Source organism: Carcharodon carcharias, chromosome 12 (genome assembly GCF_017639515.1).
Source record: "Carcharodon carcharias isolate sCarCar2 chromosome 12, sCarCar2.pri, whole genome shotgun sequence".
NCBI classification, from domain to species: domain Eukaryota; kingdom Metazoa; phylum Chordata; class Chondrichthyes; order Lamniformes; family Lamnidae; genus Carcharodon; species Carcharodon carcharias.
This window is the reverse complement of record NC_054478.1, coordinates 142452692-142470785: the sequence shown is the minus strand read 5'-3', so window position 1 is coordinate 142470785 and position 18094 is coordinate 142452692. Positions and strand designations below refer to the sequence as shown.

Sequence of the window (18094 nt, the reverse complement as noted above, 5' to 3'; positions counted from 1 at the left end):
CGCCGCCATTTTTAGTAGGCGGGCCAATTAAGGCTTCATGTGCAGGAAGGGGGGATTCCTAAAATCAGAAGTGCGCTCCTTCATGCAATGTGCGTGAAGGAGCGCTCCGATATCCCTGAGACTAAATGCTACCTCAGGGAGATCGGTTCCCAGAGTAAAAACGCTACTGCAGTGAAAATTTCATTCACCATCCATATCCCCTGTCACATGAGTTGGGACATGGGCATGACGTTAATTAAGAGAGTCTCTTAATTTTTTGATTCAGCAGTGAAACCTCATCCTGCCCATGGATGAGGTTTCATGCTTTTTCAGGTGGTCGCCAGCACTCCCAACCTGCCCACCAACCTTAAGGTTGGACAGGCAGGTCCACTAATGAGCTTAATTGTTTTTTGAATGGCCTAAATAATCCGTTGACAGGTTGGCAGGTGCACAGCTGACTCGGCTACGCCCCCCCGCCTACCTGAAAATGCAAATCACACGGGATGACTTTGGGAGTTCCGCCCGATGTCATTCTGCGTCATTTTACGTGTCAGCGAGTGAGCCCCTCCCCCACTCGCCGACGTGACAATCCAGCCCTATATCTTCCTCATAATATAAAAACTTTCAGGCTGCCAATATATTGTCAGTAACCTTTGGGAAAAATAAACACATTCCTTAGCCTTGCTTATCTGGCTAATTGTAAACAGATTAAGATCCCTTTGAAATCCAAATCTCTTCATTTATCTAAAAATGCAAATTCCCTTCACACCTTATATGCTCCTCATCTCCATCTTAAGTGGGAAACCCCTTATTTTTAAGCTGTGCCCCCTAGTTCTAGTCTGGCCCACAAGGGGAAACCTCCTCTCAGCATCCACTCTGTCAAGACCCCACAGAATCTTATATGTTTCAACAAAATAACCTCTCATTCTTCTAAACCCCAAATGGGCACAGACCCGACCTGTCTAACCTTTCCTCATGGGATAACCCCCTCATTCCAGGAATCAGCCGTGTGAACCTGCTTCTAATGCAATTGGAACTGTAAAACAACAATAACCACAATTCAAAAGTAAGTCATGGGCTGGAAAACACTTTGAGATGTCTGGTGGTCATGAAACGTGCAATATAAATGCAAGCCTTCCTTTTATCTCTGCAATCTGAGTTCATCTTCCTGCTGGAAGCGTCTGTCTTGTCAATAATTTGTTCCCCATTTTGTGAGGGGTGTCGCTAAACGAAAGCCGTGCCCCCTGCTGAGCCTCCTGTATCCCGCGAGGCGGTTATTGCTGTTCTGGTGGTCTAGCTGCCAATTTTCTGCCCACTTCTCTGTCCTCCTCTCCATGTGAAGGGATGTGGCCATAAATTCCCCACACTCCCCCCCACCCGCCCTAACCCTGTCTATCTCTGCGGCTCAGATAGTCATTCTCCAGCTGTAGGTCTGGACAGCAAGTGCTGGCAGCATGATCGACCATGGGGGGCAGGGGGGGAAGAGCATCAAAGCCCCATTGCACCTCACCCAATGTCCAGCATTGGTCGCGTGGGTGGGGGGGAAGGGGGGGAGCTGGCCTGCCTTTCTACCTCAGGGGCACCGAAGCCAGTTCTCGGGCCTGGTTGAGGGCAGCTAACTCGGCACCGTTAGACTGCTTTCTCATTACATTTTTCTTTCGCGCTGTCAGTTATAACAATCGCAGTGTCAGAGCCTTGACTTTAGCAAGCTCACGTTACGCAACCCGACATGAGTCACTCCAATCGAATGATTCAACAAGATTCTTTACTATTGAGCTCACAATGCGCTACAGAACTCCGGTGCCAAGTGTTACCATGCCAACCTGACCATAGCAAACAATGGTTTGCTCTAAACGCTTCTACCAATTCTAGCTTTTGAAGCCTGAATTCTACGCCCACTAACGCTAATCTACAATACTTTATTCGACATACAAGGCAGACTTTAGATAACTTGCAGCCAAGAAGACGCACTCTCACGCTCATCAAAATCTCTCCCAGTGATTCCGTTACCATGGCTACATGATCCACCGAAGCACCTTCTGGGCCTGAATCTTCCCCCTTGTCGGGTGCGCCCGATCAGCGGGCTTGGGAGCGATCGGGGAAACGGGACCCCCGACTGCGATCGGCCCCCGGCCGCGATTTCACGCTGACTGACGCTTCGAGAGAGCCCCCTGAAGGCATAACGGCCGCCTCCGACAGCTGCAGACCTGCAAATAATAAAAGCCAGCTCGAAAAAGCTGCAAACAAAAAAAAAAATATTGTCCGTGCAGCACAATCGAGCACCCAAAAGCAGACCTCACAAAAACACTGCCCCCCCCCCACCCCCCCAGATATTTCTCTTTTTATTTTATTTCCTGACGGAGATTTCATCCCGCCCTTGGATGAGGCTTCATCAAAAACGTGAAGGCCGCCTGGCCCGATTGGCCCATCCTCCAAGGGTAAGGCTGGACGGGCCACGAGAAATGGCAGACAATTGCACCTTTGGGCTTAATTGCCCGCTTCATTGTTGGCAGGCGCGCTCTTGACTGCCATGCCTGCCCACCGAGTGAAATATCCCGCGAGTGCGCGATGACATCGGGACGCTCGCCCTACGTCATCTCGAGCGTTTTTATGCCCGTTCGGGTCGGGTGCGCACCTGCCCGCAGAACGTAAAATTCCACCCCCAACAAGTGACCAACCGATGTCCCAGAGCCTTAAGGCTTGAATGAGTGACTTCCCCACTTTTTCAGTGTCTCATTTTTTAACAAAGCACTTTCTTGAGTAGAACTGACAGCTGTTTTAATCCATTCTGTGCCGATTTCCCTCTGCATCACCACCACCCCCCCCCCCCCACAAACCAAGAAGACAGACACACGTGCTATTATGACACAGCAGCTGGGTAAAAACTGAGTTGTTTAAATCCCAGAGGGAAACTTGAACAATTGTCATGACTTATATTTTCAACTGGTATGTTTGACATGCAGCTCTGAATTCAGGAATAAAATCACCGAGCCTCAAGAGGTTTTTTATGTAAAGCTAAATTAAACATTTATTCATTTAACAACAAATTAAACACATACACATGTCTACAAATTACTACCATAATAACTTTTAAACAAACCCCTAAATTAATCATTCCCAAGTAAATCTTCACCAAGGCAACAATGACCCATAGACTTTAGACAGACACCAGGCAAAGCACATTTGACCTTACAAATTCAAAATTCCTTGCAATGTGGTTCCTTTGTAGATACAGTTGTAAGGCTTACTTGCTGCTTACTTTATGCCTCTGACTTATACCTAGCTTCCCCTTTGAAAGTAAATTTTCCATTGTATTACTAGGTTTTTAAATTTTACCTCTCCTAACAATAATCCTTTCATTCCACCAATTTTATTATTAATATAAAGGCATTACTTGGCGTCTCCCAGCTAGGTGCAAGATTTTACCCATTCTTTTGAATGGTTTATTCAACAAATGCAAATTTACACTTTACCTTCTCCTCCTTCAGTTTTAACATCTCAAACTACTGTACAGCAAAGTACCCAATCTAGCTGGCTTTAATCTAATTAAGACACACAGACACAGACCCTACTACAATTCCAATTTAAAAATAATTTCCAATAACATTATAGACATTAATATCTCTTTATGACAGGCTTTGAATTCAGTAATAATAAAACCACTGAGTCTCAAGAGGTTTTTTATAAAACTAAATTAAACATTTATTAGTACCAGAAAAATTGAAAGCACATACATATGTCTACAAAATTACTACTATAATAACTACAAAAATACCCTAATTAATCTGACTCTCAGTTACACACCCTGTTAAGACAACAGTAAAACTCATAGATTTAAAAAGACCCCAGGCAAAGCACATTTGACCTTATGAATTCAAAATGAGGTTCCTTGCAGATACAGATGCAGGCTTACAGGCTGGTTAGATCTTAAATGCCCCTGACTCACACACACAAACTCCTTTCTGGTTATACATAGCTTTTCCATTGAATGTAAATTTCCCATTGTATTACTAGGGTTTTAACATCACATCTTCTAACAATGACATTTTCCTCCCACTAACTTTATTAGTAATATAAACACATCGCATGGCATCTCCTAGCTAGGTGCAAGATTTTACCCCCACTCTTGAGTGCTTTATTGAACAAATGCAAATGTACACTTTACCTTCTAACTTCCTTACTGTTCACCTAATTACCATTTCAAACCTACAGCTTTCTGTACATCAAAGCACCCAGACTAGACTTTAATCCAACTAAGACACACACGCAGACACAGACACCAGTAAACTCTATTTAAAAATATAATTTCTAATAACATTATCGACATTAATCTCTTCATCACACACACACAAACACACACTCTCACAGCGAGCTACATTGGAATACATGGATGTTGTGAACCCAAATTCCCATAGGCGCTAGGGAGAGGCCTTGTGTGTAGGCCTCGGTTATACCCCGCCTTTACAAATCAGTTAATGGCTATGTGTCTGCCCCTGCCTTGCAGTGACGATTATGGTGAGTAATTCTGTCCTTCCATCACAGGGGCGCAGGCTGTATATTCATTGAGATGGTGGAAGGTTGTCCGGCTTTCCCCGGTGTCTCTGATATCACGGAGCAGCTGCAGAGAATCTGGGCAGTAAGTGACTTTCGATGTTGCAATGACTCAGAGAAGCGACGCTGTAATCGGGGTTTGAACCCAGCTCAGACTGAGAGGAAGGAATGACCGAAGGCCCATGGAAACGGGTGGGGGCCTTGGTTTGAATCCATAGACCCATAGAAATGTTAACGGTGCAGAAAGAGGCCATTCAGCCCATTGTGTCTGCGCTGGTCAAAAAGAGAAAAAAGAAACTATTCACTCATTTTAATCCCACTTTCCAGTCTTGCAGGTTACAGCGCTTCAGATGCAGATCCAAGTACCTTTTCAATGAGTTGAGCGTTTCAGCCTCAACCACCAACTTAGGCAGTGAATTCCAGGCACTCACCACCCTCTGGGTGAAAAAGCTTTTCCTCGTTTCCCCTCTAATCCTTCTACTGATCACCTTAAATCTGTGCCCCCTGGTAAGTGACCCCTCAGCAAGGGGAAACTAGTCTTTACTGTCTACCCTATTTGGGCCTCTCATAATTTTGTACACCTCAATTAGGTCACCCCTTAGCCTCCTCTGTTCAAAGGAAAACAACCCCAGCATGTCCAATCTCTCCTCATAGCTGCAATTTTCAAGCCCTGGCAACATTCCTGTAAATCTCCTCTGTACTCTCTCCAGAGCAATTATGTCCTTCCTGTAATGTGGCGACCAGAACTGTACACAAAATTCCAGCTGTGGCCTAACCAGCGTTTTATACAGTTCCAGCATTACATTCCTGCTTTTGTATTCAATACCTCACCCAATAAAGGAAAGCGTTCTATATGCTTTCTTTACCACCTTATCCACCTGTCCTGCTACCTTCAAGGACCTGTGGACACGCACTCCAAGGTCTCTCACTTCTTCACCCACTCTCAACAACTTCCCATTTATTGAGTATTCCCTGGCTTTGTTTGCCTTCCCCAAATGCATTACCTCACACTTTTCCGGATTGAATTCCATTTGCCACTTCTCCACCCGCTCAACCAAACCATTGCTATCATTCTGGAGTCAACAGCCATCCTCTTCATTATCAACTACACAGTCAATTTTTGTGTCATCTGCAAATTTCCCAATCATGCCTCCCATATTTAAGTCTAAATCATTAATATATACAACAAACAACAAGGGACCCAACACTGAGCCCTGTGGAACACCACTGGAAACTGTTTCTCATTCACAAGAACATCCATCGACCATTATCCTTTGTTTCCTGTCACAGCCAATTTTGGATCCAACCTGCCACATTCCCCTGTATCCCATGAGATCTCACTTTCCTGACCAGTCTGCCATGTGGGACCTTGTTATTAATCCCCCTTGTTACTAACTCAAAAAATTCTATTCAGTTAGTAAGACACGATCTTTGCCTAAAAAAACCATGCTGACTATCCCTGATCAATTTGTGCCTTTCTAAGTGAAAGTTTATCCTCTTTTTCAGAATTGTTTCCAATAATTTGCCCACCAATGAAGTCAGACTGACCGGCCTGTAAATTTCTGGCCTTTCCCTCGCACCCTTTTTAAAATAACGATACAACCTTCGCAGACCCTCCAATCCTCTGGGACCTCGCCTGTATCTAGTGAGGATTGGAAACTGATCCCCAGAGCATCCGTTATTTCCTCCCTGGTTTCCTTCAACAACCTGGGATGCAATCCATCCACCCCTGGTGATTTATCCACCTTCAAGGATATTAGTCCCCCCAGTACTTCCTCTCTCACTCTGCTTATTGTATCTAATATTTCACACCCCTCCTCTTTAACTGGAATATCTGCATCATCCCTCTCCTTAATGAAGACAAAGACAAGGTACTCATTGAGAACCCTGCCCACGTCTTCAGCATCAACACACAAGTTTCATGTACATCTCTGATAGGCCCTACCCTTTCCTTTGTGATTCCCTTGCTGTTAATGTACTGGTAAAACATCTTAGGATTTTCTTTGATTTTGCCTACCAGTGTTTTTTTCATATCCTCTCTTTGCTTTCCTAATTTCCATTTTTACTTCACCCTGTACTTTCTAAACTCCTCTAGGCTTTCCACAGTATTAAGTCTTTTGTGACTATCATAAGCATTGTTTTCTGCCTGATGTTGGCCCGTATGCTTCTGAATAGCCAGGGGGCCCTAGATTTGGCAGTACCACCCTTTTTCTTTGTGGGGTCATGTGTGTACTGTGCCCGTGGAATCTCACCTTGGAATGCCTCAAGGCAGGGCAGCAGTGGCGTGGAGTTCAGAGGCCCTGGTGGAATTTTATGGCCCCTCCCATAGCGACAGGGCCACAAAATTCCGCTCAGCATCAGGATCCAAATGATGTCACTTGACCCTGATTTGCATGTGTGCAGATTGGCACGCACTCATTTCCAGAGAGAGCTCCGGACACCGGGATTCACGACTGCCTGAACCCCAGTGGCTCAGTGGGATAGAGCCCCTTCCTTGGGTCCCCATTCACTGAAGGCAAACGTGGTGAGAGTCAGGCCGCGATCGACCACGGTGAGTCTGAACGGTGGCCGTTGAAACTACACACGTGAATGTAAAGTGTTTGAGATGGCAGAGAGTGCAGTTGGAGGTGACCATTCTGAATCTGACCGGGGAATCTATTTCCAGGTGCTGGGCTTTCCCACAGAAGAGAGCTGGCCCGGAGTCTCTGTACTCCCGAACTACAGCACAGGTAAATGCCCCAAAATCACTCACCCATCCGGGGACTGCGGGGGGGGGTGGGGGGGTGGGGGGAAGCCTGGGTAATATATTGGAGTTCAGTCTGGGTTTGATATAATGCAGTTCAGTCTTGGTGATATATTGGGGTTCAGTCTGGGTCATATATTGGGGTTCAGTCTGGGTCATATATTGGGGTCCAGTCTGGGTGATATATTGGGGTTCAGTCTGGGTCATATATTGGGGTTCAGTCTGGGTGACGTATTGGAGTTTAGCCCGGGTGTGATACATTGGGGTTCAGTCTGGGTGACGTATTGGAGTTTAGCCTGGGTGTGATACATTGGGGTTCAGTCTGGGTGATATATTGGGATTCAGCCCGGGTGTGATACATTGGGGTTCAGTCCGGGTGACGTATTGGAGTTTAGCCCGGGTGTGATACATTGGGGTTCAGTCTGGGTGATATATTGGGATTCAGCCCGGGTGTGATACATTGGGGTTCAGTCCGGGTGACGTATTGGAGTTTAGCCCGGGTGTGATACATTGGGGTTCAGTCTGGGTGATATATTGGGATTCAGCCCGGGTGTGATACATTGGGGTTCAGTCCGGGTGACGTATTGGAGTTTAGCCCGGGTGTGATACATTGGGGTTCAGTCTGGGTGATATATTGGGATTCAGCCCGGGTGTGATACATTGGGGTTCAGTCCGGGTGACGTATTGGAGTTTAGCCCGGGTGTGATACATTGGGGTTCAGTCCGGGTGACGTATTGGAGTTTAGCCCGGGTGTGATACATTGGGGTTCAGTCCGGGTGACGTATTGGAGTTTAGCCCGGGTGTGATACATTGGGGTTCAGTCCGGGTGACGTATTGGAGTTTAGCCCGGGTGTGATACATTGGGGTTCAGTCCGGGTGACGTATTGGAGTTTAGCCTGGGGGTGATATATTGGGGTTCAGTCTGGGTGATATGTTGGAGTTCAGTCTGGGTGATATGTTGGAGTTCAGTCTGGGTGATATGTTGGAGTTCAGTCTGGGTGATATGTTGGAGTTCAGTCTGGGGTGATATATTGGGATTCAGTCTGGGGTGATATGTTGGGGTTCAGTCTGGGGTGATGTATTGGGGTTTGGCTGTGTGTCTGTTGGGGTGGGTTTGTTACATGACGTGGTTTGTGAGTATATCTGGTGATGGTGGGTGTTCTGATGGTGATGTTGGGCCAGTCCTGTCATGGTTCTCCCTCTTTTCTCTTGACAGAGCACTTTATACCTCACCCGCCTCAGAAACTGGGCCATGTTTGGAAAAGGTGAGTGTTGTTTTGGAGGAATTTACCATAGGGGAGCAACCCTGTGGGTTCTGTAAAGAGTAGCAGTTTAGGTTGAGACGTTGCCTCTCTGTGTTCCCCACTCCTCCTCTGGCTGGTTCACTGCTCATCTTTCAGACTATTGTAGTTTTAGCTGACCCTGGGTTAAAAAACAGAAAGTGTAACTGGGAATATCACAGGTTACTCCACACTCCTCTCACCTCTTGCCTGGAACCTCTCTCCACTCTTTTTCTCTCACTCTCTCCCTGTTTATTTCTCGCTCGCTCTATCTCCATCTGTTTGCTTCTCTTTCTTTCCACCTCTCGCCCATCCTCCTTCTTCAAACCTCTTTTTCCCATTTGGTCAGTGGCACCTTGAGGGGGCTGATCTCTGTCTCTGGAGACAAGATGCCTGCGGGGCTCAATTGTATTTCAGGATTGGCCTCTGATGGAGGCCCTGTGGCATGGTGGGTTGTGTCCCAGAAGCCCTGGGTTCAAATCCCACTCCAGGACTTGATGGCCAGGGAAGTCCGTGTTCATAGCACGGCCAAGCTGATTGTGTATTAACCTGTAAATCCTTCCAACACACGCCAATGACAGGTGGTAAGAGTGGGGGAGATACCTGGTCAGCCATGTGACAGAAAGCTGGAGTCTCTGTCATCACTATTCATAGCTCCAGACCACAATATGCCGATAAAGACGTATGTTGCTACAGCAACTCGGACTCCCTGAGTGTCAGATAGAAACATTTATCGCTCACTTCTGAATGTAGGAATGTCAACGAGAGACAGGGACAGGTGGAAGTAGGGGCCCTTGTTTTACAGGGTCTGTTAGCTCCTCATTCCCCCTACCTACTCATCAAAGCACTGCTGGGAGATTCCCCCTTCCACGTTTAGATTGCATTCCCAGATGCCTAAATTTGGCTGGCCTGACCTCTTCGCATCAACTGGTCCAAATTCTATTTGCATTTACACAACCAGGAACAACTGAATGAATGAGTTAATCTGCTCCAAAGAAGGTCAAAGCATGAATTCCTGAATTAACTGGTCTTTGTTAACGCACTTTTACAACTCTTAGCATTTTACTATTAAACATTAAAAGTAGTGGAACAATTGAGCTGATGTTACTAACCTGTTAATAACTGACAAGGTCGTTAAAACTCAGGTTACAAATTCAGTTTGAGGGTATTATTGTAGCACAGTTGAGCGTGAGTCAATACTACATCAGACTAAACTCAGTGTCCAAGATTGACAGGAGGTCAGTTTAACTCTTTTTTTGAGTCAACCAAATAAACTAAATTAACAAAATCAGGGGCAAAGCAAAAAGCAGCCCCTTAAAGGGAAACTGCAAAAACAAAGACAAAGTTTAAAGGAAACTTGCAAACGTTAAACCAAAATGTGATTAACAGGGTCAGTAAAACACCCCAGTCCCCACGATGCCCACCAAGCACAGAAGGCCTCGACAGTGCCGGCAGACACCGCGTAGAAGGTCAGTTTAGGCCCCATTTCAAAGTTGCCAAGTTAACAGATTTGAATAACTGATCTATCAGGTACATTAAAATCCAGTTAGTTCAGCCTATAGCTGATTTGCTTCCTAGCTACAACCTTTCCAAGTGAACCTTGCGTTAGTGAGTCATGCCGGCCAGCGAGGTGCTGGTGGCATGTTATCTATGTCACTATCTGCTGTCTCCTCCTCCTCCTCATGTTCCTCCTCCCCCTCAGGACTACCTGAAGCAGTCCTGTACTCTGCACATTGCTCCTCCTGCAGTTCCACACCTTGCTGCTGTGTGATGTTGTGCAGAGTGCAGCACACCACAACCCTCCTGGAGCCGCTGCCTGGTGTGGACTGAAGCTTGAAGCTTATCTTCAGCGTTGCTGATGGATTGTTTGCTGACACATCTGATGGCTTTCGCCGTATCGCTCCTGGGTCTCACTCTGTGGGCTCCTGGTACCATCAGTCCCTTGTCTCTGAGCAGGGAGCCGGCCGCTCTGCTTCACAGTGTGGAGAGGTCGGTGAGGGTGGCTGTCTTGCGCACGCCTGCAGAAACATCTTAATGTGGTTGCACACCAGCTGCACACTGATGGAGCGCAAACCCTTGACGGTCGGCGAACACTCCTGGGTGATCTGGGCAGGGAGCCACGTGTACACCGGCGATGACACCCCGTACCTGTGGGAAGCCAGTGGGAGCCACAGACTCAAGCACCCGCCAGTTCTGACCGATACCATCGCAGGGAAAGCTGTCACGATTGGTGACCCTGGCAAACAAACCCTTCAGCCACCCTTACACATCTGTGAGCCCCGCTGGCTGTGACAGCCTGCAAGTGTCTCCAGGCTCCAGCGCATCCCTGGAAGGACCCGGAGCCAAAGAGGTCGAGGGCGGAGGTGACATTGACAGCCACTGGGAAAGTGTGGCCACCGGCTCCAGTTAGCAACAGTAGGCAATAAAGCAGCTGAATACTTGCTGGCATACTTCCCCGTCCTGGTTTAATCACCTCAATTGTCCTTTTCTTCCCACTTTTCTTGAACTGGAGTATTCCAGGAAGCCAGGGAAACCTATAGAGCCAACGTTAAACTGCAAAACACGTTAATATTACTCTAATTGAGTGATTTAATAGAATGAAGTTGGCAACCTGCTTTGCCCAAGGTGAAGCAGTGGGGTGAGGGTTGGTGGGGGCGGTGTGTGGGAGTTAGACACATGGAGCCCAATGCACTGGAGTGAAGTGTTCACATTTTCCCCGGACTTCACCCCCCCCACCCCCACACTCCAGCCTGCGCAGTCACCCACATTAAAGTTCTTCTGTCTCTCTATCTGTGCCTTTGTCTTTCTGTGTCTCTGTCTCTATCTGCGTTGTTTCTCTCACTCTCTCGTTCGCTCTGTCTCTCTGTCTGTGTCGCTTTGTCTCTCTGTCACTTTCTGTCTCTCTCTATCTCTCTCTCCCTATCTGTGCCTTTGTTTCTCTCTCTGTCTGTGTTTCTCTCTCACTGTTTGTGTTTCCCTCTCTCTCTCGCTGTGTGTCTCTCTCTCTCGCTGTGTGTCTCTCTCTCTCGCTGTCTGTCTCTCTCTCTCTCTTTCTCTCTGGGTGGAATCATCCCAGATTTGCACTAAATGTAGTAGCGGGCGGGGAAAAGGATGTTTTACCCACTGGCTGCAATGGCAGGCTTTCACACCGTATCATCCCAATCCCGCCTCATTAATCATGCGTTCCCGGCGAACATAGCGGGCAGCCTCTGATTCGGCCACTACGCCGTCACCTCACTGCTTCGTCACACCGGGCGCCATGTTTAAAGTGTAGCCGCGCTCACACCTCCCAATGCTTCCAGACCAGGAGGGCGCCGGTGAAGACATGGCCCCAAAAGCCAAGAAGAGTCCAGCTACCTGCTGCATGTGACACATCCCTGGAACACCTTCTGGACACCGTGGGGACCCGCCACAGTGTCCTCTACCCCCCCTCTCTGGCCAGAGGAGGCCCGTGAGTCTCACCACTCCGGTTTGGGAGGAGGTGGCAGTGGTGGTCAGTACCAACGCGGCACAGAGGAGGTCGGCCATCCAGTGCAGATAGAGGATGGATGATCTCATCCGTGCTGCCAGGGTAAGGCAACCACCTCATCACTCTAAACTCACACACTCACAAGCCCATCACACATTCACTCACTGCCAACTCAAGGGACCTCACCACTCACTCTCTCACACACACCCTCACATCTCCATCTGGCCTCATCTCCTCTGGAGACAGCCTCCTCAGCCCTCACCATCTTGAGGACACTTGCACAGATCGACATTATAATGAAATGCAGATATATTACAATGAAGTTCACGACCTGTGGTGGCAGGAAACACATCCAGCCATTGACAGGTGGAGTGGACGATTGCAAACTGGTTTCACGACGTCGTGAAATTGATTTTTGGTCTTCCTGCCATATTGTCTGTTCACGCTGCCTTATACGTCTGCCGCCAATGGGAGCAGACAATTCCGCCCTCTGTCTCTCTCCCCAATTCCCTGTCTCTTTCTGTCCCCCTCTCTCTCTCTGTCCCCCTCTCTCTCTCTGTCCCCCTCTCTCTCTCTCTCTCTGTCCCCCTCTCTCTCTGTCCCCCTCTCTCTCTGTCCCCCTCTCTCTCTGTCCCCCTCTCTCTCTGTCCCCCTCTCTCTCTGTCCCCCTCTCTCTCTGTCTCTCTCTTTCTCTGTGTCTCTCTTTCTCTGTGTCTCTCTGTCTCTGTCTCTCTCTCTCTCCCACTCTCTCTCCCACTCTCTCTCCCACTCTCTCTCCCACTCTCTCTCCCACTCTCTCTCCCACTCTCTCTCCCACTCTCTCTCCCACTCTCTCTCCCACTCTCTCTCCCACTCTCTCTCCCACTCTCTCTCCCACTCTCTCTCTCTGTGTCTCTCTCCCACTCTCTCTCTCTCTGTGTCTCTCTCTCTGTGTCTCTCTCTCTGTGTCTCTCTCCCTCTCTCTCTCTGTGCCTCTCTCTCTGTGCCTCTCTCTCTGTGTCTCTCTCTCTGTGTCTCTCTCTCTGTGTCTCTCTCTCTGTGTCTCTCTCTCTGTGTCTCTCTCTCTGTGTCTCTCTCCCTCTCTCTCCCTCTCTCTCCCTCTCTCTCCCTCTCTCTCCCTCTCTCTCCCTCTCTCTCCCTCTCTCTCCCTCTCTCTCCCTCTCTCTCCCTCTCTCTCTCTGTGTCTCTCTCTCTGTGTCTCTCTCTCTGTGTCTCTCTCTCTGTGTCTCTCTCTCTGTGTCTCTCTCTCTGTGTCTCTCTCTCTGTGTCTCTCTCTCTGTGTCTCTGTGTCTCTGTCTCTGTGTCTCTGTCTCTGTGTCTCTGTCTCTCTCTCTCTGTCTCTCTCTCTCTGTCTCTCTCTCTCTGTCTCTCTCTCTCCCACTCTCTCTCTCTGTCTTTGTCTCTCTCTCTCTCTCTGTCGCTGTCTGTCTTTCTCTCTCTCTCTCTCTGTCTCTGTCTTTCTCTCTCTCTCTCTCTCTCTCTCTCTCCCTCTCTCTCTCTCTTCCCCTCTCTCTCTCTCTTCCCCTCTCTCTCTCTCTTCCCCTCTCTCTCTCTGTCTCTGTCTCTGTCTTTCTCTCCTTCTCTCTCTCTCTCTGGGCAGAATCATCCCAGATTTGCACTAAATGCGGTAGTAGGCGTGACAAAGATTATTTTACCTGTTGGCCGCAATGGTGGGTTTTCGGGGCTGTATCGGCCCATCCCTGGTGTGTCCCGCCTCATTATTAATGCATTCACAGGAAAGCTGCTGGATTGCTGATGGGGTGGCCTCTGATCTGCCCGCTTCACTGTCAGAGCAGGCCTTCACTAATGGGGCACCATATATAAAGGGGGCCCACTGTACACTCTCCAAGGGGTGGGAAGCTGCTGAAAAGTCATGTCTGCCAAAGGGAGGAAACATGCTGCCCCCAGATTTAGTGACGCCTCCCTCAGGCACCTACTGGACTCAGCGGAGGCTCATCTTAAAGTCCTCTACCCCCAGCTCTGGGCAAAGACCAGCAAGCAAGCTCACCCATCCAGCATGGGAGGCGGTGGCAGCAGAGGTCAGTGCCAATGCCCTGCAAAAGAGGACCGCCACCCAGTGCCACAAGAGGATGAATGATCTCTGTTCCGCCAGGGTAAGTCACTCTTCTCATCACTCTCAACTCACACACTCACAAAGCCATCACACATCCACAGGGATCTCACTCACTGCTGGTTCAAGGTGCATCACCATTCGCTCTCTCACACACACATTCATCTGCCCCGCGGATCATGTCATTCTGTCCATGGGACCACTCACCACCCACACAGGCTAGGCTTCCTTCTCATCTGGCCTGGCAGGTGACCTGCTTACACTCTCTCCATCTCTATTCATGCAGGACAAGCTGGCACACAACAACAGGGAGAGGTTGCAAGCTGATGGAGGAATGCCTGAAATCAAGGTCCTCACGGACTTTGAAAACAGAGCCATCCAGCTGGCCAGCGAGGATCTGGACTGTTCCTGTGCTGAAGGTAAGGTTCTCTCCGGTGAGGATCCAGCAGTGCAACATCCATCAGATAACCATGCTGTGAGTCCCCTGTTCTGCAGTCCCCTGCCATGCACTAATTATCTCTCTTTGCTTTCACAGCACATCTGGGGAGCAGCCAAGGGGGTCCACAAGCCAGGTACTCAACTCAAGCCCTGAAGACACTGCTGAAGAAGGATCTTATGAAACCCCAATTGAAGACTCATCACAGCGCTCACCCACACTCTCCACCAGCACAGAGACACACACCTCGGTGGGACCTCGTTCTAGAATAGCCTTGGGGTCACAATCTGGTGAGCACATCACACTGTCTTATCCACAGCAGGCGGCGACAGGGACTTCCCAGGACCCCGGTACTCGGAGGACTGCTGGAGACCAGAACGTTGCTGAGTCCGAGTCAGGTGACGAGTTCCTGGACTCGGTCATGTCACAGCTGCTGGAGCTGCAAAGGCAAGCTTGGGAACATCAGGAAGGGGTGTTCACTGCACTCCTCAGATTGCAAGGCACGATGGAGGAGTCCGTCCACCTTCAGGCTGAGGTGATAGTGCCAGTCAACACACCGAGGTTAACACTGGTAGGATGGTGGTTACTGTGGAGACCTTGGTCCAGGACATCGATCTTGCACTGCTGCGTGGGCTGAATTCCATCCCTGACACCATAGTAGGCCCCCAACAGTGTCAATGCAAGAGGTGCAGGGAAGGTCAATCTCACTCCAGCTTCCCCTTCTCCTCAAAGAGTCAGCCTGGGGCCCTCAGGCACCCATAGGGAGGAGGATCAGCAGGTGCACACTCCAGGCCCATCTCCCAAGGTGACTCTGGAAGTGTCTGGCCCATCTGAATCCCCTCTTCCTGTGACCTCAGCAGCTCCAGCTCCACAGCTCAAGGAGGGTGTCACTGCCACACAGCAGGACCCCGAGAGCAGACTAGGGCCCTCCAGGGGATGTCCATCAAGGTCATCACAGGGTGTAGCAGTCAGCAGGCTGCCTCCACCTCCGGTGTGGATGTTGGGAGAGCCCGATTAGGAAGGCTAAGAAGATGAGGTTGCACAGCCTGGACACAGGTGTTAATCACTTGTACATAATGTTCACTATTGCCCATAAACTCCCAATAATGTCTCCCTGTCTGTGACTCCTTGTTCTGATGAGCAGTGTTTGTATCACTCAGATGTGAAACCTTTCTGCACAAGATAAAGGCTGGTGTCTCTGTCCAGGGCCTCCTCCCTGTGCTATGTGCAGCCTTCAGACCACAGTGATGGTCCAGCCTCACACTCCCTGGATACATTACGGATGCCTGTGCATCGATGGTGCTTGTTATTACTGCCAGAATGTTGTGGGCAGGCGTCACAGAGTTCCCTTATTCTCTCCGTGTGCTCTCAGCACCTTTGAGATGGAGCTGGACCCCCCATTTCATCAGCATCTGTGACCAGTGACACTGTGTTTCCAAAGCACTCGGGTACTAAAGGCTGACAAAGGGTCAGATGCTTTTAAAGTTTCACAGCTGCGTCTCTATGAAATGACCCTGATCACAGAGTGTAAATGAGCTGCCTTTAGTCAGACAGGAGTCGGACATTCTCAGAGGCAGTGTGAAGATCCATGGAGTGTCCTCACTGCGTGTCATCATCATCCTCCTGCAATCGAGTGGCTATTAGGGCCTCTACTGCGTCTCCTAGACATGAGCCTGAGCACTGAGGGTATGTGCTCTGCCATCAGCCACACACGAGTCAAACATTCACAGATGCAAGGTGAGGATGTCAGGACTGCCCTCTCCACAAATCTAGCAGCTATGAGGGCTTCCCGAGTGCATCTGCCTCGTCTGGCCAGTGCGATGACCTCATCATCGTCAGCCTCTTCAACTCCTCTTCATCAGAGGAGACGTGCAGCTCCTCCATCTCCTCCTCAGCAGCACCTCCCCCGTTGAGGTGCCAGGTTGTGGAGCACGCACGATGATGTGCGACACTCTCTGGGGACTATATTGCTGGGCTCCACCAGACCTGTCGAGGCTCCAGAACCTCATTTTCAAAATACCAATCGTTTGCTCCACCAAAGCCCAGGTTGCAGCATGAGCCTCATTATACTGAGGCCGCCTCACGGGTGTCATCAGTCACGGTCTCTGTGGGTAGCCCTTATCCCAGAGGAGCCAACCCCGCAGCCTCTCTAGACCCTGGAAGACTCCGGGGACCTGAGACCTGCTAAGGATGTAGGAGTCGTGGACGCTGCCTGGGAATCGTGCACAGACCCACAGGATGTGTTTGTGGTGGTCACACACCAGCTGAACATTCAGCGAGTGGAAGCCCTTGCGGTTGATGTAGTTGACTGCTTGTTGCCAAGGAGACCTGAGCTCCACGTGAGTGCAGTCGCTGGCATCCTGCAGCTGTGGGGAACCCGAGATCTGGGCAAATCCCAGCGCTCTGGCTTCCTGGCTTTCCTGATCCCGGGCGAAATGCACAAAGTTCTGTATCTGCGTGAAGATGAAGTCAGTGACCTCCAGGATACACTTGTGGGTGGAGGCTTGTGAGATCCAGCACAGGTCAACTCTGGAAGGAGCCACTGGTGTAGAAATTGAGTGCCACAGTCACTTTCACGGCCACTGGCAGTGGATGCCCTCCATGTCCCCGTGACACCAAATCCCACAGTGGGTGGCAGATGTGACTGACCTGTTCTCTGGACATGCGCAGTCTTCAGCGACACTGCTTCTCAGTCATCTGCAGGAATGACAAGCGCTGTCTATAGACCCTGGGTCTAGTGAGGTGCCTACGAGCGATGGCTCGCTGTGGATGTTTCAGCGTGTTCAGCAGGCCCTGCCACCCCTTCATCCAGGGGGAGGTGCTCCTCCCTTTGCTGAGCTTGGCACTTCCACCACACTCTTCCTCTTCTCAGCTCCCAGTAAACCATGAGGCATCCCCCTAAATCACCAGGCTCCATGATCCTGATCGTCTCCTCCTGCAGGGTCAAACAGAGAGACACGTGGGTTAGTATATGTGTCCTAAGAACTTCTCTTGGTTAAGCCTGAAGGCCCCTTCACACATGCAGGAGAGTCCTGGCCACCACTAGGATGACCTGTGTGTAGTGCGTTCATTGGCATCCAAAACCCCACCCACCTCTGCCCCACTCCACCTGACCGATTGGCAGCAGCTTTGCCCATTGGACTGCATGCTGTGCTGTCAGCTCAGGTACAGGCATTCTCCTAACCCACACTGCAAGGCTGCACTGTTAGCTTGAACCATAATGGACACTGGTCCAAACCTTAGTAAAGCCACAGCAAGGGGCTGTGAGCACCTCCACCAGTGACTGTGACATGGGCACCTTCCACAGGGGGATTGTATAACTCGCTCATTCAGCCAATTGCTCTGTTTCCCCCTAAAACACACATTAGTTTGCAGTCTGTGCCCGAGGGCTGAAATATTCTGGAGCATTTGGTGACACTTTCATGCTTTTGTGTTGCTTGAGTGGGTGAGAAAGATTCAGAGGCCCAGCTCCCAGCGAGTCAATGGAGCTGCTGCTGAACGTCTCAGCTGTGGGAGAATGACAAGCTTTGAACAAACTTTTCCAAGCGCGTGGTCACTTCCTTCA

At 49.6% G+C, this 18094-nt stretch overlaps 1 protein-coding gene across 2 annotated transcripts in view; it reads left to right on the top strand.

Annotated features, from left to right (window-relative positions):
- The window catches only part of cdk15 (cyclin-dependent kinase 15), a 75687-nt gene that overhangs the window by 42357 nt on the left and 15236 nt on the right, over positions 1-18094 (top strand). For both annotated transcript variants that reach the window (XM_041201079.1, XM_041201078.1), the window contains exons 10-12: positions 4522-4615; positions 7196-7259; positions 8490-8538. In XM_041201079.1, coding sequence (XP_041057013.1) covers positions 4522-4615; positions 7196-7259; positions 8490-8538 — 207 coding nt within the window. The remainder of the gene's footprint in view (positions 1-4521; positions 4616-7195; positions 7260-8489; positions 8539-18094) is intronic.